At 46.5% G+C, this 21936-nt stretch overlaps 1 protein-coding gene across 1 annotated transcript; it reads left to right on the plus strand.

The window, feature by feature from the left end:
* Window positions 1-4421: 4421 nt before the first annotated feature.
* GM2A (ganglioside GM2 activator) lies at window positions 4422-21479 on the plus strand. The gene is made up of 4 exons (XM_052643923.1): window positions 4422-4604; window positions 9964-10116; window positions 19435-19617; window positions 19956-21479. The coding sequence occupies exons 1-4, from the start codon at window positions 4515-4517 to the stop codon at window positions 20109-20111; spliced, it is 582 nt and encodes a 193-aa protein (XP_052499883.1). The 5' UTR covers window positions 4422-4514; the 3' UTR covers window positions 20112-21479.
* The last annotated feature ends 457 nt before the right edge of the window (window positions 21480-21936 follow it).

Genomic DNA, 21936 nt, shown 5'->3' on the forward strand with positions numbered 1-21936 from the left:
GCTTCTTCGGAGCAGTTTCTCAGGGCTATCTGAGGTGCTGTACCATGGGCTGCAGTCCTCATTTTGCCCCCAGTAAAGCTTCACTTGAAACTCTCACATTGTGCACTTTTTCTTTTACATAGACACCTTTGAGTTGCTCTTCAGGAAGCAAGGTTTGCTTTGTTTCCACTCACTGTGTCTCTGCTGCTGCTAAGTCACTTCAGTCGTGTCCAACTCTGTGCAACCCCATAGATGGCAGCCCACCAGGCTACCCCATCCCTGGGATTCTCCAGGCAAGAATACTGGAGTGGGTTGCCATTTGCTCTCCAATGCGCTGTGTCTCTAGCCTTCCACAATTGCATCCAAAGCCCTTCAGGTGGAGATGTCAGTCACTCTAATCCCCAAGGATAGTGCCTGTTTGTTCATTGAGAGGTTCTCCTAGGTGGCCAGGAGATTTGGCCTTTAATTGCCCAAGACCCCACTGACATCTAACAAACTGGAAAATTCTTAAAGAGATGGAAATACCAGACCACCTTACCTGCCTCCTGAGAAATCTGTATGCAGGTCAAGAAGCAACAGTTAGAACCAGACACGGAATAACAGACTTGTTCCAAATTGGGAAAGGAGTAAGTCAAAGCTGTATATCATCACCCAGCTTATTTAACTTATATGTGGAGTACATCATGTGAAATGCTGGGCTGGATGAAACACAAGCTGGAATCAACACTGCCGGGAGAAATATCAATAACTTCAGATATTGCAGATGACACAACCATTATGGCAGAAATTGAAGAGGAACTAAAGAGTCTCTTGAACAAACTGAAAGAAGAGTGAAAAACCTGGTTTAAAACTCAACATTCAAAAAGTTAAGATCATGGCATCTGGCCTCATCACTTCATGGCGAATAGATGGGGAAGCAATGGAAACAGTGACAGACTTTATTTTCTTGGGCTTCAAAATCACTGCAGATGGTGACTGCAGCCATGAAATTAAAAGACACTTGCTCCTTGGAAGAAAAGCTATGACCAAACTAGACAGCATATTAAAAAGCAGAGACATTACTTTGCCAAAAGAGGTCTGTCTAGTCAAAGCTATGATTTTTCCAGTAGTCATGTATGGATGTGAGAGTTGGACTATAAAGAAAGCTGAGCGCCAAAGATTTGATGCTTTTGAACTGTGGTGTTGGAGAAGACTCTTGAGACTCCCTTGGACTGCAAGGAGATCAAACCAATTAATCCTAAAGGAAATCAGTCCTGAATATTCATTGGAAGGACTGATGCTGAAGCTGAAACTCCAGTACTTTTGGCCTCCTGATGTGAAGAACTGACTCACTGGAAAAGACCCTGATGCTGGGAAAGATTGAAGATGGGAGGAGAAGGGGACGACAGAGGATGAGATAGTTGGATGGACTCGATGGACATGAGTTTGAGCCATCTCCAGGAGTTGGTGATGGATAGGGAGGCTTGGCGCGCTGCAGTCCATGGGGTAGCAAAGAGTCAGACATGACTGATTGACCGAACAGAACTGATTGATACCTTGTGTGATGGAGTGTGCCTGAGGCTGAGGGAATGGAGTCTTTAGGAGCTGGAAGGAAATGGTGTAGGGCTGCCCTCTACAGTCCTGCATTCTTTGCCATCGCCTAGCTTTGAGACTGAAGAAGGAACCCTGAAGGACTCAGAGACACAGACATCAATTATTGGACAGGGAATCTTATAAATCAGAGGCAAAGGACCTGGAACGATCCCCCACCGAGTACCAGTGGCAGAAGGCATGACACAGCTGCAATCTCCACTACACAGGGGAGGAGGAGGCTACTAGTTGCAGTGGACATGACATCAAAAGGGCTCCTTGGATGCCAGGGGGACTTGTAACTCACCTCTCCCACAGCTCTTTCGGTACACAATCCTTGCAGGCAGTTACTGTTTCCTGTGAATTATTGAACATGCTGGAGCTGTTTTGGTTAAAGGACTAAAAACATTATTAGCTTGATCACACAGGCTTCCTAGGTGGCTCATTGGTAAGGAATCTGACTGCCAATGCAGGAGAGGAAGGAGATATGGGTTTGAACCCACTCCAGTATTCCTGCCTGGAAAATCCCATGGACAGAGAAGCCTGGTGGGCTACAGTCCATGGGGCTGCAAAGAGTCGGACACAACTGAGCACGAACATGCAGCTGATCATGCAGGTAACTGTTGATTAATCACCTTATACATACATATAAGGGAATATTACTTAGCTATTAAAAACAACCATTTGCAGCAATACTGAGTGAAGTAACTCAGACAGAAAAAGAGAAAAAATCTCATGATATCCATTATATGCAAAATCTAAAAAAAAAAAATGATACAAATGAACTTAATTACCAAACAGAAACAGACCCATAGACTTAGAGAAAGAATTTATTGTTACAGGGACTGGGGTGGATAGCTTGGAACTTACATGTACACATTGCTATATTTAAAATGGATAATCAACAAGGACCTACTGTACAGTACAGGGGAACTCTGCTTAATACTCTGTTATAATCTAAATGGGAAAAAATTTGAAAAGGAGTGGATACAATATATGTATAACTGAATCACTCTGCTTTACTCCTGAAGCTATCATAATATTGTTAATCAACTTTACTCCAAAATAAAATTAAAAACTCTTAAAATAAAATAACCTTCACTTTAAGAAGGGGAGATAATCATGCAGATAATATAAGGGTAAGGCAGGGCCAGATTGGGCAGGGGATATACAGAAGCAAGAGAGGAGCCATCGTATGGGGCCTGACCATACAAGTGGATAATAGAGTAGTGGGGCCTTGACAGGTGCAAAGAGGAAGCAGGAACACTGCTGGAAGAGAGTTGTACAGCCCCCTTCTGGCTTCCCAGTGAGGCTCCAGGTCATCCACCACCTACACGTCCACCAAGGAGCACAGTCCCAAGGACACCTCTTAGACCTCTTTGAGAACAGCTTCAGGAGAAGTGTGTTCTAGTTTTGTTTGACATTGGGAACTTCCCCAGTGGTTCAGTGGTTAGGAATCTGCCTGCGATGCAGGAGTTGCAGGAGACTCAGGTTTGATCCTTAGGTTGGGAATATCCCCTGGAGGAGGCATGGCATGACATAGCATACCTTGGCATGGCAACGCACTCCAGTATTCTTACCTGGAAAATCCCAGGGACAGAGGCGCCTGGTGGGCTACATACAGTCCACAGTGTCGCAAAAAGTCGGATGCAACTGAAGTGACTTAGAATGCATGCATGTGACATTAGACAAGGCCTCTCACTCAGGGGGCCTGAAATTGCACTTGTGTATAATGAAGAGGTTGTGCTAGATGAGAGAGGGAAGGGGTTATCAGAATGGGAGGAAAGTGTGCAATCACAAAAACGTATTAAAAGATTAGGTGAAATCTGGAGCTTAGTTAATACATCAATGCGAGTTCTTAGTTTTTATAAAAAATACCCTTATATCTTAGCGTTAACAATGTGGAAAACTAGGAGAGAGTTTTGTGCTATTTTGGCAAATTTTCTGTAACGTAAAATTAATTCCAAAATAAAATATTTCTTTTAAAAGATGATTAGGTTGTTTTAAATTCTATTCATGCGTTCATTTATTCAATAAAGACTGATTGCCTATTATGTGTCAGGCACCGGGTACACATTACTAATGACCATAAGCCACGGTTTTACCCCTTGTGGGGTTTACAATCTAGTAGTAATTTGGCAGGAATAGTATATCTACTGCTTTTTAAAAAAATCTAACCTGAACTACAAAGTGTAATAGATTAAGGAAATCTTGGCTGATGAGATATATATAAGTAGAATCTTTGCTCTATCAGTTCTTAGTCATGTGACCTTGGCAAAGCTCACCTTATCGTGTATGTTTCTTCAGTGGTAAAATGGAGCAAAAAAATAGAGTCCCTATTTTACAATGCTTGGTATGCATTAAACCACTTAATTGTTAGTTATCATTATAATAATTATTAAAAAGACAGTGATTTGTAACGCGGCTATGGGGAAGCGTAGTATAGATAGGGAGCAAGACATTTTTGTCAAGAAACACTTGGATGTGAAAATATGACGGTGCTTCCAGCAGTGAAGGTAACCGCGGTGAGTTCAGAAGCAACAACCCCGCCCCTCCCTCGCACTCTGGCCCATCCCAGTCAAGTTTCGCCCCTCCCTCGAGTTCCCCCCCGCGATCGCGCACTCATTCCCGCCCCCGCCCCGCCCCGCCCCTTTCCTTTCCTTTCCTCTTCAGGCACCGCCTTCATCTTCTTAGGCACCGCCTTCATCCTCTGAAGGCGAGGCCTGACGCCCACGCGTGAAGCGAGGGTCTAAACGAGGAACCTCTAGGGGGCGGGGCCGGGAGAGCTCTGTCCAATCCCCGGCCCCGAAATCTCAGATCCGGAGGGGGCGGGGCACATTGGGAAGTGGCCTCATTCAGCTTTGCATAGCAATGCACAGCTTTGCATAACCAATACGGGCAGGTATTTAACAGAGTCGTCGCCTCCACGAACCTGCAGTTAACCAGGCGAGGACCCACCCTTTACGATGAGCACCCTGTTGCAGGCTCCCTTCCTGATCTCCCTGGGCTTGCTTCTTGCCGGCCCAGCGCTTCCTGCACGCATTCTCCAGAACCGGGTGAGTGCTCTCTCCTTTAGGAGGCTGCTGCCAGCATCCCTGCCGAGCTCGGGCTGTGCGGCTTAGGGTGGGATAAGGAGGTGGCCTTTCGGTCTCAAGAATTACTTTTTTGCAGTAGAACTTCCCAAAGTCACTAATCGTGGGACTCTGAGTGGGTCATTTTCTCTCTCCGCGTTTCAGTTGGGTTTCGGTTTCCCTGTCTGGACAGAGGGTGGACTGTTGCTCTGCTCCAGACTGTTTTGGAAGGATTTATCTCACTCTCTCCTGTACTCTCCTGTCTTCTTTCCAAATGTCTGAGTAAAGTTTTGTAGAATTGCAAGACCAATTCTCTACTCCCAGGCCCAGAGACTTAGTCCCATTTACATGTCCCCTCTTTTACCCCATGAGAAGGCCTGGCACCCAACTGCTCCCCTCTGTACTTCTCTGAGGCGCTGACTGTTCTGGTGGGTGGGTGGTTCTGAGAGGCTCTTCAGGCCAGAAGGTCCAGACTTGCTCCTCTGGCAACAAAGCTGCAGCCCTGCTCCTGGGCGTGAGTCATGGAGAGGGTCCAACCTACAAATTTCCCCCTTGTCGTCTCTGTCACTGTGCCCGAGATCCTTGGGAAAGGGAAGTTCTGTCATTCTGAGAAGTAGAGAAGCCTAACTCCACGGCTTTTGCTGCACAGCTAGGGGTCAGACACTTGATATCTTTGGCAGCAAAGAGAGAGGCCCAGCCTAGGTACCCTCCCTCCAACCAGCTTGGAAATGTTTGTCAGAGCCAGGAATAGGGCGGTATAGGGGAAAGAGGAATAGGACTAGGAGACTTGGCTTCTGATCCCTCCTCTGTCTCTAATCCATGGGCGTGGCATTTGGGCTCCTTAAGCCTTGGTCTCCTCTTCTGTAAAATGGGCTTGATAACACCAGCCTGCCTTTCTCAGTGGTTGTGGATGAAGGGAAATGCTTCCCTGGATGGAAAAGCTCTTAAATCTTAAACTCAGAAAGTGATAGAAGCCAGTGTGCTCAGTCTCACTCTCCCTAAGGGCAAAGAGTCTATTTTGCCAATTGAATGGAGGAGCAAAGAGCTCTGTCTTTATTGTCCCAGAGAATTCACAGTTAGTCAGTCCCTGAGTGTAGGTTGCGAATGTTTCTCTGGGCTCCAGATCTGACCACTATGGGGTGGAATCTAGCTAAGGTTGGAAACTTTCCCTGTGTCCCCGCTCTCCTGCATATCTTGGCTGTGGATGCCATCCCAGACCAGAGTGTCTTAGGTTGGCAGTCTTGGAAAGGCCATGAGACCTCAGGGAGTTAACCCATCTTACCCAGCCCCAGGGAGGATGGTGCTTATCTGAGATTCCACAGTAATGGGTACTTCTTTCCATGCTTATCTTCTATCATCTGGGTTTTCTCCGGGCTCATGTGATTTGGAACCCTGACCCTGAGACCCTGGGCCACAGGAAGTCTTGGGGTGACAGTGAGCAGTGAGTATCAGGAAACCAGACTGAGTTCCAGTTCCTCTTCTAGCATTAAGTGGGTCTCATGGCCCTAGGCTGTGGTGAGCCTTAGATAATAGGGGAGAATGTCTTGAGCCAGATTGGGCATACAATAGGTGCTTAATAGACTCTCTGATACTGTCTGATATCATTTACTATGCACATACTATGTGCTGTGTGTTGAACCATGTGCTTTTTTTCCCCTAATAAGCTTATTTTAGGGGAATAATTATAGACTTGGAGAAAAGTTGCAAAGAAAGTTAGAATTCCCACATACCCCTCACTTGGTTTCCCCTGCTAACATCTTTTTACCACGGTGGGGCTTCTGCAGTGGCTCAGTGGTAAAGAAACCACCTGTCAATGCAGGAGACACAGGTTTGATCCCTGGGTCAGGAAGGTCCCCTGGAGGAGGGCATGGCAACCCATTCCAGTATTCTTGCCTGGAGAATCCCATGGACAGAGGAGCCCAGCAGGCTACAGTCCATGGGGTCGCAGAGTCGGACACAACTGAAGCAATTTAGCACACACGTACACATGCATTGGACTTCTCTGATGGCTCAGACGGTAAAGCGTCTGCCTACAATGCGGGAGATCTGGGTTCAATCCCTGGGTTGGGAAGATCCCTGGAGAAGGAAATGGCAACCCACTCCAGTACCATTGCCTGGAAAATCCCATGGATGGAGAAGCCTGGCGGGCTATAGTCTATGGGGTCGAAAAGAGCCAGACACGACTGAGCAGCTTCACTTTCACACAAGCATTACCATGGTACGTTTGTCAAGACTGAGAAGCCAACAGAGGTATGTTACCACTAGCTCAACTCTTAGACTTACATTTGGATTTTACCAGTTTTCCCACTGATGTCCTCTTTCGGTTCTAGGATCTAGTCTGGGGCACCATATTGCATGTGTTGTCCTGTTGCTCCAGCCTCCTCTGGTCTGTGACAGTTTCTCAGTTGTGTGTTTTCACGGCTGTGACAGTGTTGAGGAGTTGGGACCTTGAGAATTTGTATTCTTTCTGTTTACAAATGTCTTACCGTAGTAACCCTGTGAGAAGATGTAATTATGCCCACTTATTAGATGAAAAAATAGAGCCTCAAGAAGGGTCACCTGAGCCCTGTTCTCAGCTAGTAAGAGTGGCTACAGTGTGGTTTTAATCCAGGTCTGTGACTTGCATCCATATATCTGCATCCACAGCTGTACCTTTGCCCTCTTCCTACGCTGCTTCTTCCCTTATGTTAGCTGGGCTGGGATGACAGATATCTGGTGCCAGGTCTGCCCTTAGTGGGCACTGCTAAGGCATCATACCTCCTTTTCCTGATGAGCCTGGACTTGACTGCAGAATTCATTATGACAGAAGCCTCTAGTCAGTCATTGAGAAATCACTTTGTTAAGTCTCCCCAGGGACTGGGGTAAGGAGAAGCAGGACACTTTGGACACTTCAACCTGGAATCAATCCTCACGGTGAATCAGGCTGCCTTGGCATCTGTGAAAGTGGCTCCAGAAAATGGCCAGTCCGCCTACCCACCCTTCAGGCCAACTCTTAGTCCCAGGCACTCTTTCATTTGATATTGGCCTCCTAACTGGTCTCCCCTTACCGAACAAGACCCTCTGCAATCCATTCTCAACCATAAACCAGAGCAGGGCACTCTCCTGCAATGGCATTCCATTGCATTTATAGGAAATCCAGCCTCCTGATGATGACCTATGAGGTCTTGTGTTTATTAAACAACCCTGCCACCACTCTACCCTTATCTAGGTGCCTTGTCCATTATATCTAGCCCACTGGCCTTGTAGGGCCCAGAGCAGTTGAGTGTCTTCCCAACGCAGGGCGCGTGTTCCTTTGCTCATGTTCCCTCTGCCTGAATCTTCTTTCAGTACATGCATGGCTGGCTCCTCATCTTGCAGGATTATCCCTTCTCAGCACCCTATTTAAGTGAGTCCTTTGTTACTTTTAACATGGCCCTCTGTTTGTTTCATTTATGGCACCCAGAGATCACAGTGGGTAATATTTATTTACATTAGACTATAAGCTCCTCACTGCAGGCAGGCACATCTCTAATTGTTTACCTGTATGAATAGCACTTGGCCCTGGGTCTGTGATCATTGCTCCATAAATATCTGTGGAATGAACACTGAAGGAAACATTTGTTAGTACCTACCCTAAGGGGCTGTGGGGAACACAGGGATAAATCAGGCCTTTCTTAGTCATGGTCTGATGCTTCATTCCAAGGAACTGAAGCCCATTCCAAGAAGCTCAGGTAAAGGGAAGTTTATTTCAGGTATACAAGGAATCTCATGGAACTAATGGCAGGAAGCAGGGGCTGGGATGTCTAATGGCTATCATTTAGGGGGCCAGCTCATGCTTTGTGTCTGGCACTGGGTTATGAGCTTTATGTATTACATGCTGTCACCCTCGCAGCACTCTCACAGGTCTGAGAGGAAAGCAGAAATGACTCCACTTAAAAGATGAGGAAACTGCGGCTCCAAAGGGGAAACTGGCCTACAGAATCACATGATATGGTGGTCAAGCTAGGGTTTCAAGCCATGTCTACTGACTAAAGCCTGGATGTACCACATGTCTCACTCTAGAAACATGTTCTTGGCTATTCTCCTGCACTTCCTATTTAGATAGGAGGCAGGGGAAGGGGTGACACTATCTGCTCTCTTTTCCACAGACCAGCAGAGCCCTTAGTTCTTGACCCTTTGACTTGGTCACGAGTCTGTGTGCTGGCTACATCTTAAAGTTTTTGACCCCATGACCACTCAAAGCCCAAAATCCTCTGAGTGATTTTGCCTCTGTCTCACTTCCCAAATTGGAGGCAGAGAGAATCTGTCAGCCTAGTCTATGTTAGGTATTGTCTTCTGGTCCACCTACCTGTGGCTGTGTTGATGATGGAGGTTGACTTGGGGATGTGGGGATTGGCAAGTTTTCCTTCTAAGATGGGATGTGCCTGGGGGAACTACTGAAAGTCTCTCGTAGATGGCCTTCAGATAGGATGTGCATGGGGGAAATACTGAGAGTCTCTCGTAGATGGCCTTCAGGGGGCTGGGAAAAGTGCGAGTGGGCAGGCAGAGCCTGTAGGATGTGGGGAGTATGGTCATAGACAAAGTTCTGTGGGAGTGGGGAGTCAGTGGTCATTTGTAGTTAGACATGATGGTGGAGTCAGGAATCAGGAGACCTCTTGGGGGATGTGGAGGAGGAGGAGGAGGATATGGCTCAGCAGACGGGAGGGGGATGACTTGGGGTGTGGGACCAGGCAGGGCATGAGCAGTGAGATGGGAGTGAAAATGCACTGGTTAGGATTGGGAAGTTTGTTCACTGGGGATTGTTCATCAAGTGGCCCCCAGGGGATCTTTTCATGTGTGTCCTAGTCCCTCCCTGACTTAACTGTCCCTCCTTGAAGGTGCGGTGTTCCATGCTGTTATGTTCCCCATTGATTTGTATTCCTTATTGTTCCTGGTCCTGGACTGGGCCGGAGGTGTGACGTGAATCAGGTTCTGGGCATGGGCTGTAAAGGTGAATCCTCCAAAAACTTCCCTCTGAGAAGATGCGAAGACTAGCAGGAGAGGTGGGTGGAGCAGGGAGGTGAGGGATCAGAGAAGCTGGATATGGCTAGTCACCTATTCTGAAGTTCAGGGTCTGTGATATTGTCCTCTATAGTTCATGGCACACATTTGGGAGATTGTCTTTTAAGTCTTTTAGTAGAGTCCTGCCTACAAAATGGGTAGGACCAGAGTTATCCTAGGTTTACAGATGTGGAGTTGCAGACGAAGCTCAGAGCCAGCGGGTACCTCATCCATGGGCACATCGTCAGTAACCGCTCTGTTAATTCTTCTAACCTTTGGTCAACTCTTTTCTTTCCTTGCTGCTATATGTCCTTGGCTCTCCCAGCTGGGTAGCTTTTCCTGGGATAACTGCGATGCAGGGAAGGACCCTGCAGTGATCAACAGCCTGACTCTGGAACCTGACCCCATTGCCATTCCGGGGAACTTGACCATCACTGCTGAGGCCAAGACCAGTGCTGTCCTCAGCGATCCTCTGAAGGTGAGCCCAGGGTCAGGGAGGCACTGGAAGGAAGGTGCTGTGGGCCAAGGGCAGAGCCCTGAGGCATGTACACTCAGGGAACTTAATACTTTTGGAATCCTGGAAGCCCAGAGCAGCAAAAACAACATAGATTTGTTTAAATGTCCTTTCATAAGTTTGCCTTTTGTATTTTTGTTTCAGAGTAACTAGTTCATTCATGCCTGCTGTCTGTTTTGGGGGTGGATATTTGTTTTCATACAAAACAACAGAGGCTTTCTGTGTATCCATGGCAATTATATATGTCATAGTCCTTTCCTCATTGCTACCTTTATACCATATGCTTATATGCCTTCAGCCTGTCCTGGTGCAGATCTATTCTGGCACCAGTTTCCACTGGACTCTTTAAAAAGTTGTCTGATTTGGAATCTGTGTCCATGAAACTGCCGTTTGACTTGGTTAATCACAGCCCCTACCTCATATGTTTCTGAGCTATTATTGAATTAGTAACATGGAGAGTGCTTTGCACAGGGCTTGGCACACATGACCAGCTCAGTACACATTCAGTCAGTTCAGTTTAGTCATTCAGTCGAGTCTGACTCTTTGCAACTGCATGGACTGCAGCAGGCCAGGCCTCCCTGTCCATCACCAACTCCTGGAGTTTACCCAAACTCATGTTCATTGAGTCAGTGATGCCATCCAACCATCTCACCCTCTGTTGTCCCCTTCTCCTCCTGTCTTCAATCTTTCCCAGCATCAGGGTCTTTTCTAGTGAGTCAGTACTTTGCATCAGGTGATCAAAGTATTGGAGTTTCAACTTCAACATCAGTCCTTCCAATGAATATTCAGGACTGATTTCCTTTAGGATGGACTGGTTGGATCTCTCTGCAGTCTAAGGGTCTCTCAAGAATCTTCTCCAACACCACTGTTCAAAAGCATCAATTCTTCACCTTTTAGCTTTCTTTATAGTCCAACTCTCACATCCATACATGATTACTGGAAAAACCATAGCCTTGACTAGACAGACCTTTGTTGGCAAAATAATGTCTCTGCTTTTTAATATGCTGTCTAGGTTGGTCATAACTTTTCTTCCAAGGAGTGAAGTGAAGTGAAGTCACTGTCATGTCCGACTCTTTGCGACCCCCATGGACGGTAGCCTGCCAGGCTCCTCCATCCATTGGATTTTCCAGTCAAGAATACTGGAGTGGGTTGCCATTTCCTTCTGCACAGGATCTTCCTGACCCAGGGATTGAACTGGGGTCTCCTGCGTTATAGGTAGACTCCTTAATGTCTGAGCCACCAGGGATGTCCCGGTGGCTCCTTACTTCCAAGGAGTAAGCGTCTTTTAATTTCATGGCTGCAGTCACCATCTGCAGTGATTTTTGAGCCCAAGAAAATAAAGTCTGTCACTGTTTCCATTGCTTCCCCATCTATTTGCCATGAATCGATGGGACCGGATGCAATGATCTTCGTTTTCTGAATGGTGAGCTAAATTTAAGCCAACTTTTTCACTCTCCTCTTTCACTTTCATCAAGAGGCTCTTGAGTTCTTCTTCACTTTCTGCCATAAGTGTGGTGTCATCTGCATATCTGAGGTTATTGATATTTCTCCCAGCAATCTTGATTCCAGCTTGTGCTTCTTCCAGCCCAGTGTTTCTCATGATGTACTCTGCATATAAGTTAAATAAGGAGGGTGACAATATACAGCCTTGATGTACTCCTTTTCCTATTTGGAACCAGTCTGTTGTTCCATGTCCAGTTCTAACTGTTGCTTCCTGACCTGCATACAGATTTCTCAAGAGGCAGGTCAGGTGGTCTGGTATTCCCATCTTGTTAAGAATTTTCCACAGTTTATTGTGATCCACACAGTCAAAGGTTTTGGCGTAGTCAATAAAGCAGAAATAGATGTTTTTCTGAAACTCTCTTGCTTTTTCAAAGATCTGATGTGTGTTGGCAATTTGATCTCTGGTTCCTCTGGCTTTTCTAAATCCAGCTTGAACATCTGGAATTTCATAGTTCACATACTGTTGAAGCCTGGCTTGGAGAATTTTGAGCATTACTTTGCTAGCTTATGAGATGAATGCGATTGTGCGATAGTTTCAACATTCTTTGGCATTGCCTTTCTTTGGGACTGGAATGAAAACTGACTTTTTCCAGTCCTGTGCCATCGTGGTTATCTGGGTCAATAAAATCTTTTTTGTATAGTTCTTTGTATTCTTGCCACCTCTTCTGAATATCTTCTGGTTTTGTTAGGTCTATTCCATTTCTGTTGTTTATCGTGCCTATCTTTGCATGAAATGGTCCCTTGGTATCTCTAATTTTCTTGAAGAGATTTCTAGTCTTTCCCATTCAATTTTTTTCCTGTTTCTTTGCACTGATCACTGAGGAAGGCTTTCTTATCTCTCTTTGCTCTTCATTGGAACTCTGCAATCAGATGGATACATATTTCCTTTCTCCTTTGCCTTTCACTTCTCTTCTTTTCTCAGCTATGTGTAAGGCCTCCTCAGACAACCATTTTGCTTTTTTCATTTCTTTTTTTTTGAGGATGGTTTTGATTACTGCCTCCTGTACAATGTTGCTAACCTCCATCCATAGTTCTTCAGGCACTCTGTTAAATCTAAATCCCTTGAATCTATTTGTCACTTCCACTGTATAATCATAAGGGATTTAATGGGCCTAGTGATTTTCTCTATGTTTTTCAATTTAAGTCTGAATTTTGTAATAAGGAGTTCATGGTCTGAGCCACAGTCAGTTCCTGGTCTTGTTTTTGCTGACTGTAATAGAGCAGTCCAGTGGTCATGTATGGTTGTGACAGTTGGACTGTGAAGAAAGCTGAGCGCCAAAGAATTGACGCTTTTGAACTGTGGTGTTGGAGAAGACTCTTGAGAGTCCCTTGGACTGCAAGGAGGTCCAACCAGTCCATCCTAAAGGAGATCAGTCCTGGGTGTTCATTGGAAGGACTGATGCTAAAGCTGAAACTCCAGTACTTTGGCCACCTCATGCGAAGAGTTGACTCATTGGAAAAGACTCTGATGCTGGGAGGGATTGGGGGCAGGAGGATAAGGGGACAACAGAGGAAGAGATGGCTGGATGACATCACTGACTTGATAGACGTGAGTCTGAGTGAACTCTGGGAGTTGGTGATGGCCAGGGAGGCCTGGCGTGCTGCAATTCATGGGGTCTCAAAGAGTCGGACACGACTGAGGGACTGAACTGAACCAAACTGAATAGAGCTTCTCCATCTTCAGCTACAAAGAATATAATCAGTATAATAAACCTATAATAAGTTGAAAATATCATAAGTCAAAAATGCATTTAATACACCCAACTATGTAACATCAGAGCTTAGCTTCGCCTACCTTAGCCATTCTTGGAACATGCATATTAGCCTATGGTTAGGCAAAGTCATCTAATACCAAGTCTATTTTATGATATCGTATTGCATATCTCATTCACCAACTCAATGGACATGAGTTTGGGTAAACAATGGGAGTTGGTGATGGGCAGGGAGGCCTGGTGTGCTGCAGTCCATGGGGTCAAGAGTCAGACATGACTGAGCAGCTGAAATGAACTGAACTGATGGCATATCTCATATAATTTATTGAATACTGTACTGAAACGAAAGCCAGAATGGTTGTCTAGGTGCAGAATGGTTTAAATACATCAGCTTTTATGATCACATGGCTGACTGGGAGCTGTGACTTCCTGCCACTACTGAGCATCACAAGAAGAGAAAATAGTACTGTATATTGCTAGCCCTGAAAATGATCAAATTCCAAAACGGGAAGTACAGTTCCTACTGAATGTGTATTGCTTCTGCACATCGTAAAGTCAAAAAACTTTAAGTTGAGCCATGGTAAGTCTGTACTTTATTACCAGTCATAAATTTGGGCCATTGAACTTTTAAAAATTGGACTCAGATTCCCACTGTCCTTTCCCTTCCTCCTACGTTTCTCTTATATAATGTATATGCTTCTGATTTGGTTCCTTTATCTTTGCATAGGGTATATGCATCAGTTCAGTTCAGTTCAGTCGCTCAGTCATGTCCAACTCTTTGCGACCCCATGAATCACAGCATGCCAGGCCTCCCTGTTCATCACCATCTCCCGGAGCTCACTCAGACTCACGTCCATCAAGTCCGTGATGCCATCCAGCCATCTCATCCTCTGTCATCCCCTTCTCCTCCTGCCCCCAATCCCTCCCAGCATCAGAGTCTTTTCCAATGAGTCAACTCTTCGCATGAGGTGGCCAAAGTACTGGAGCCTCACCTTTAGCATCATTCCTTCTAAAGAAATCCCAGGGCTGATCTCCTTCAGAATGGACTGGTTGGATCTCTTTGCAGTCCAAGGGACTCTCAAGGGTCTTCTCCAACACCACAGTTCAAAAGCATCAATTCTTTGGTGCTCAGCCTTCTTCACAGTCCAACTCTCACATCCATATGTGACCACAGGAAAAACCATAGCCTTGACTAGAAGGACCTTAGTCGGCAAAGTAATGTCTCTGCTTTTGAATATACTATCTAGGTTGGTCATAACTTTTCTTCCAAGGAGTAAGCGTCTTTTAATTTCATGGCTGCAATCGCCATCTGCAGTGATTTTGGAGCCCCCCAAAATAGAAGAGTCCGAAATGCAGTACTTGGATGCAATCTCAAAAACGACAGAATGATCTCTGTTCGTCTCCAAGGCAAACCATTCAATATCACAGTTATCCAAGTCTATGCCCCAACCAGTAACGCTGAAGAAGCTGAAGTTGAACGGTTTTATGAAAACCTACAAGACGTTTTAGAACTAACACCCAAAAAAGATGTCCTTTTCATTATAGGGGACCGGAATTCAAAAGTAGGAAGTCAAGAAACACCCGGAGTAACAGGCAAATTTGGCCTTGGAATGCGGAATGAAGCAGGGCAAAGACTAATAGAGTTTTGCCAAGAAAATGCACTGGTCATAGCAAACACCCTCTTCCAACAATACAAGAGAAGACTCTACGCATGGACATCACCAGATGGTCAACACCGAAATCAGATTGACTATATTCTATGCAGCCAAAGATGGAGAAGCTCTATACAGTCAACAAAAACAAGATCAGGAGCTGACTGTGGCTCAGATCATGAACTCCTTATTGCCAAATTCAGACTTACATTGAAGAAAGTAGGGAAAACCGCTAGACCATTCAGGAATGACCTAAATCAAATCCCTTATGATTATACAGTGGAAGTGAGAAATAGATTTAAGGGACTAGATCTGGTAGATAGAGTGCCTGATGAACTATGGAATGAGGTTCGTGACATTGTACAGGAGACAGGGATCAAGACCATCCCCATGGAAAAGAAATGCAAAAAAGCAAAATGGCTGTCTGAGGAGGCCTTACAAATAGCTGTGAAAAGAAGAGAGGTGAAAAGCAAAGGAGAAAAGGAAAGATATAAGCATCTGAATGCAGAGTTCCAAAGAATAGCAAGAAGAGATAAGAAAGCCTTCTTCAGCGATCAATGCAAAGAAATAGAGGAAAAGAACAGAATGGGAAAAGACTAGAGATCTCTTCAAGAAAATTAGAGATACCAAGGGAACATTTCATGCAAAGATGGGCTCGATAAAGGGTATATGCATACTCCTTATTAAATGAAAGCTTCTTAGTACTTTTGTTGGAGAAAAGGTGATAGGCCTCCTTTTACAGATAAGGGACACTGAGGCTCAGAGAAGGATGTAACTTGCCCCAGGTCAAGGCTGGTATCGTTATCTAATGTTTCCTGTTCCTGAACTCTTTCTGGCAGGGAAGTAGAATTAGTGTTTGAAGTTTAGCAGGGGAGTACCCCAGGACTTTCCTTTTATCAGCAAAAACCCTGCCTAGTAGAGCTGCCCAGACTCAAGTACCTTATAAGCCTGAAGGGCTCTTAAGGTCAATGACTTCCCTCCTTGTTACTGGGACCCAAAGAAGAGTGACTGGTTCAGGCTCTGCAGCCTACTAGTGGTAGGAGAGACACTTCCTCCTTGTCCTTGCTGAAGTAAAATTTCTTCAGTCAAAAGTTCCATTTGGAACCTGGATGAATTTGATACCAACTGCTAGTCAAAGCTTTGGTTTTTCCAGTAATCATGTATGGATGTGAGAGTTGGACTATAAAGAAAGCTGAGCTCTGAAGAATTGATGCGTTTGAACTGTGGTATTGGAGAAGACTCTTGAGAGTCCCTTGGCCTGCAAGGAGATCCAACCAGTCCATCCTCAAGAAATCAGTCCTGAATATTCATTGAAAGGACTGATGTTGAAGTTGAAACTCCAATACTTTGGCCACCTGATGCGACGAACTGACTCACTAGAAAAGACCCTGATGCTGGGAAAGATTGAAGGCGGGAGGAGAAGGGGATGACAGAGGATGAGATGGTTGGATGGCATCACTGACTTGATGGACATGAGTTTGAGTAAGCTCCAGGAGTTGGTGATGGACAGGGAAAACTGGCGCGCTGCAGTCCATGGGGTCGCAAAGAGTCAGACACAGCTAAGCGACTGAACTGACTGATTGCAATTTTTAGAAGTCGGATGCCCCAGATTCTGTGAGCCATGGGCAAGACTGGAGTCTGTCCAGGAATGCCTTTTTCATTTGATGTGTTCCACAGGGTTTGGCACAACTTAGAACTCCCTTCTTTGAGCTCTGAAGTTCCAGGGTCTGGGACCTTGGTTTCCCCATCCTCAGGAGTGGTAAATGCCACCATGTTTGGCATGTACTTATTTCAGGCTTTCAGACATGTGGTGTTTAGGCCTGATGGGTTAGCTTTCTTCTCTCTCTGAAGTCTTGTACCTGCAGTGCCTCTGCCTGAGCCCTGTGTTTGAGGTGTAAGTGCCTCTCCCCAGTCTCATCAAACGGCCCCCCTTCAAGTCAGTACCTCTCTACCTACAGCTACTATCCCTGAGCTAGAAGAGACCAAGAGAAAAGTCATTGTTTTCAACTTGCAAGACACTTTACTCTTAGGATGTCATATCTGGTAGGTCTCTTCAAGATCATGACCTCCAAATATTCCATGGTCAAAATGGAGGAGCAGAGGCCTGAGAGGGGAAGGGACTTGCCCAAGCACCCTGGTGGGTACGGAGATCCTGATTCCATTACCTGCCAATGCCTCTGTCTGTCCTGTGTTGCCAGGTCCTGTGATACAAGGGTTTATTTAGGTTGAGCTGTGGAGGTGCTAAGGAAGTCCTGGACTAGAGGGATTGATGGTTCCCTTGTTACTCAGCCTTGCTTGCTCTTTTTTTTTGGCCACGCTGGGTGTCTTGCAAGATCTTAGTTCCCCAACCAGGGACTGAACCTGGTGCATGGCTGGAAAGCACCAAGTCCTAACCACTGGACCATCAGGGAACTCTCCTTGCATTCTCTTCTGAGCCATATGAGCAGGCAGACTGAGAGCAAGGACTGGAAAATCAGTCATGGTTTGTAATCCCCCAATAGCAGTAGCAGGCTTGGCTATTGCTTAAGTTCCAGGCGCCCCTACCTAGTACTTCCTGTGCTATGCTGGTCCTGGCTGGGGGACACCTAGCACCTGATAGATGCAGCCCCACAGGCTTCCACTCCTGTTGGAGGAGCCCAGGCAGGACTTGGTCCCTGGTGGTCCCCTTAGCTGGGTGTTCTTGTTCAGGGCAGAACTGGCTTAACCATTTTCATTGGGATGTTGGCAAAACCAGGAATGGCACTGGCTAAGAGAAGTCCCATAGGAAGGAATGTTTGGATTTCAGGCAGTGTGCTATTTGACAGGCATTGTGTCACTCACTGGGACCTTGTGAGAGGCTGACACTCTATGAAGATCCCATTTTGGAGATGAGAGAATGGAGACAGAAGAAATTCCCCAAGGGTACCATACTAGGGCTTCCCTGGTGGCTCAGCTGGTAAAGAATCCACCTGCAATATGGAAGACCTGGGTTTGATCCCTGGGTTGGGAAGATCCCCTGGAGGAGGGCATGTTAACCCACCCCAGTATTCTTGCCTGGAGAATCCCATGGACAGAGAATCCCATGGACCGAGGAGCCTGGTGGACTACAGTCCATAGGGTGGCAAAGAGTCGGACATGACTGAGCGACTAACTCACCACACTAGGAAGTGGCTGAAGTGGCATTCACTTGCAAGCCCTTGGCTCTTCTAGGCAAAGGGTTCATTGAAGCAGGCTTGGCAGGAGAGGAGAGAGCTGGGCTGGGAGGGGGCTGTGTGTGACTGGGGGTGGGGGTAATATGTGGGGCAGCAGAGTGGGAGGAGGCACGTTTGAGTCTGTCCACTCAGGATACACGGGGCGTGGACTGCTCTGTCCTGGACCTGGGCCCTGACATGTGGGTAGTCAGAATGCTGAGTCCAGAGCCTGCAGAGCCAGCCTGAGCCCTGCAGGCTCAAGGGGAATAAATGCCTGTCCAGGACTTGCCTCTTCGAAATGGAGCTACTAGATGAAGTGAGCCTGGAGGCTGGGATTCATAGAATGCTGTGATGTTACAACTGCAAGTGATTTCCTGCCGTTAACACCCACAGAGAATCAGACTTCTGCCCTTTGCCGACAGTTTTCTCTGATACCCCGGGGGGATGCGAGAACATGGTCCCTAAGGGACAACTCATTTGGTTCTTAGGCAGCTAATACTTAGTGAATGCTTAGCCCATGCCAGGCACAACTGGTCACCCCAGCCTCCAGAAGGGGAGCAGAATCATGGCCGTGTGGAGGTGTATAGCACTCAGAGGTCTCCTCGCCCAGCTTCTCTCTGGGTGCAGGAAGTCCTCCAGCTTCCTTAACTGGGTCTAGGACCCCACCTCTTCCTGAAGTAGTTCCATCCCTTGTGACCTCATTAAGATTGTTAAGATCTTCCTCATACCAACCCCTAAAGTGATCTCCCTGTAAATTCTTATTATTTTCAATTCTGTCTTCTATGGCTACATGGAGGAAATAGGATCCAGGAATAGCAAATAGGTTTCATCTTGGTAAGCAACTCCATTCAGCTGGTGGTAGCTGCCTGAGGTCCTAGGAAGGAACAGGTTCTGGGCTCGGAAGGGAAGTCTAGAAGCAATGCCGTAGTTAGCCAATTAGCAGTTACATGACAAGTGCATTTTGCCTTCAACCAATGGATAGTAAATACCTAAAGAATGCTAAGACAGTGTGTTCAGTGCAGGGGGAAAACAAAGTCACATTTGATTATTAATGGTCTGCTGTGGGCACAGGAAAGGATAATACTGGGGCAGGCTCCACAATATTGTCATTTCTGGATCAGAGTATTGCCAAGATCCCATCCAATTAAAAACTCTGTGTTAAAAAAAAATGCTGACCTTTGAAAGAGGCAGAGCAACTGGTTTATCTGCCTTGGAATTGTACATTTTCTGCAACTCTCTCACCAGGTGGAATTAACTGTGGAGAAGCACATAGCCGGCTTCTGGGTCAAAATCCCATGTGTGGACAACATTGGTAGCTGCACCTATGACAACTTCTGTAATATACTTGAAATGTTAATTCCCATTGAGGAACCCTGCCCGGAACCACTGCACACCTATGGGCTTCCCTGTCACTGTCCTTTCAAAGAAGTAAGTACAGGGAGGGGAGAGCATTTCCCTGTGACTGGAGTAGAGACGTGGCATTGGGAGACATTCTCTTGCAGACCTGGACATCTGTGGGTATAAATTGACCTAATCTCTCCTGAATCACTTACCTTTTGGGGGCCTCGGTTTATCCATCTGTGAAATGGGAAACTTGATGCTCGATCTGACCTCCAGTGCCCTTCTGCTATTACATTCCATGCTCTACATGACTCTTAGGAGAGTGGGAAGAGGGGCAGTTCGAAGCTGCAAACTTAGAGGTAACTCCAGGAGAGAGTCCCGTCTGTAGGCTCCCACTGACCTGCAGTCCATTGGCTTTCCCACAGGGCGCCTACTCACTGCCCAAGTCTGACTTCATGCTGCCCGACCTGGAGTTGCCCAGCTGGCTCAGCACAGGGAACTACCGCCTGCAGACCATCCTGAGCAACAACGAGAAGCGGCTGGCTTGTGTCAATATCTCCGCCTCCCTTAAAGGCAAATAAGATGGCACCTGCCACTGCAGAATGAAGAGGGTGTGAGGAAGGCATCCTCTTCCTCTGTCTTACGTTGGCTAAGGCCAGATTCTACTCTCTGTCCTTTCTCAAGCCCTTTTCTACAATGATGACGTTCCCCTGCTGAAAGTCATCTTATGCCACCTACAGAGGTTTTAACTGTGGGCCAGCAGCCCTGACCTAAGGGAGGATGAGCCTGGTGGTTTTTGACAGCCCAGGACACCTACTGGGGTGGCTGTTGCACTTTCAGCCTCACCCTCATATGGCTTTCTCTCTAAAATCTTAACTCATTTTCTAAGGAGGCTAACATGTTTTATGACCCCCACATTCAGAGTGACCTAATCTTGGTCTCCTGAAGTACCTTTATGATTTTTCTCATTGATTTTTTATGTGTGTCACTGACCTAAAAGCAGAATGAAAGTACTAACAGTTTTCATTTTACTCCCACTCCCTCTTACAAGGAAGGGTCTGAAGGAGTTGATCTAAATCTATGCCTCTGTTAACTTCTATAACTTAGTGTTCTTTTTCTAGACTTGCCCAGTTAACAGTGGGGCATAGCGTATCCTGGAGAGGCAGAGGCAGGGCCTGTGGGAGAACAACTGAGAATGCTCTGTGTATTTCAGGTAGTCTGCAAATTCAGGTGCTTTCAGGGCAAAGCGCGGGCCATCCGTGAGTGACGAGGGCCACGAGAAGCATGTTGTTTCCAGGCATATCTTGCCTTTGTACAACAGCACTGATCTAAGGCAGCTGCTGCCCCATCTCGAGCTGGGGCCCTAATCAGGGATGTGGAGTCTAGGCTGAGTTAGAAAGGGTACTTTCAGTCTGTAGGGGCAGTTGCTGTCCAATAATTGCCAGTGAATTCCACAGGAGACTGTGGGCCCAGCATTATGAAATATTCTCAACATTTTTCCCCTCAAGAGGCCAGAAATCCAGACTTTTATATGAAATCCATTTTTAAATACTGACAGTGAATTATTTTTTTAAAAAACACTGCACAGGCAGAAGGGGCCAAACAGACTTGTCAGTGGGGAAATCTGGCTCATGGGAGGCCAGTTCGTGGCCTTGGATGTAAGAACACACATGCCTTGTCCTTTTAACCTTGAGACAACTCCAGCACCGTTTCTCCTTCTGCGGGGCTGAATCCACAGTGCCTGACCTGGTAGGCTTCTCCGATGCTGGGGGAGTGAGGTGGCCGCAGAGCTGAGAGATCAGGGCCTCCTGCCCTGGCCCAGAGTGTTGTCAGGGTGAGGAAGGTAGCTGAAGAGGTGGCCTCCCCAGCAGCCATTCAGTGGAGCAGGGATCCATGATGAGAGGGGGACTGATATCAGGTGCCTGGGTTTATTCATCATCCTGTCCTCCTGTGACCAGCCTCAGGTTCGGGGCTCACACGAAGCCTGGAATGGTAATAAATCTTTTTGACTTGCTGAGAATTCCCCCTTTGTTGTGGCTGCATATTTTTTCCCACTGATCACATCTCAGGGTTTCCAGAGCTCGTTTACTGGGTTGCTCCTGCTGGAAGAGTTCACAGCAGCAGGACGAGGGCTGAAGCAATGCCAGGGACTGACTCTTCTGTTCCTGTCTCGTGTGCTGCTTGGTATCTCTGCTTCATTCTGTCCAGCACCATCAGCTTCCTTGTTTGTTTTTGACCTCCCCCCTCACAGTATGGCTTCTCCAGCCTTTATTTCCTCTCCTGACTCTTTGGGCATTATTCTCACAGACATATTTTAGTTCCCATCCTTGCATGGAAGGACGTTCAGTTGTTTGGTTAGTCTTTGTGTTTGCTGTGCTTTCGGCCCAGATGCTCCTCCGTCTTGTT

Source organism: Budorcas taxicolor, chromosome 7, assembly GCF_023091745.1.
Source record: "Budorcas taxicolor isolate Tak-1 chromosome 7, Takin1.1, whole genome shotgun sequence".
NCBI lineage: Eukaryota > Metazoa > Chordata > Mammalia > Artiodactyla > Bovidae > Budorcas > Budorcas taxicolor.

Bases quoted from the DNA above. Each gene is read 5' to 3' on its own strand.
- GM2A (XM_052643923.1), top strand. From the start codon at position 4,515: ATGAGCACCCTGTTGCAGGCTCCCTTCCTGATCTCCCTGGGCTTGCTT. The intron at 10,117-19,434 runs GTGAGCCCAGGG...CTCTCTCACCAG, and splicing joins TCCTCAGCGATCCTCTGAAG to GTGGAATTAACTGTGGAGAA. The intron at 19,618-19,955 runs GTAAGTACAGGG...GCTTTCCCACAG, and splicing joins GTCACTGTCCTTTCAAAGAA to GGCGCCTACTCACTGCCCAA.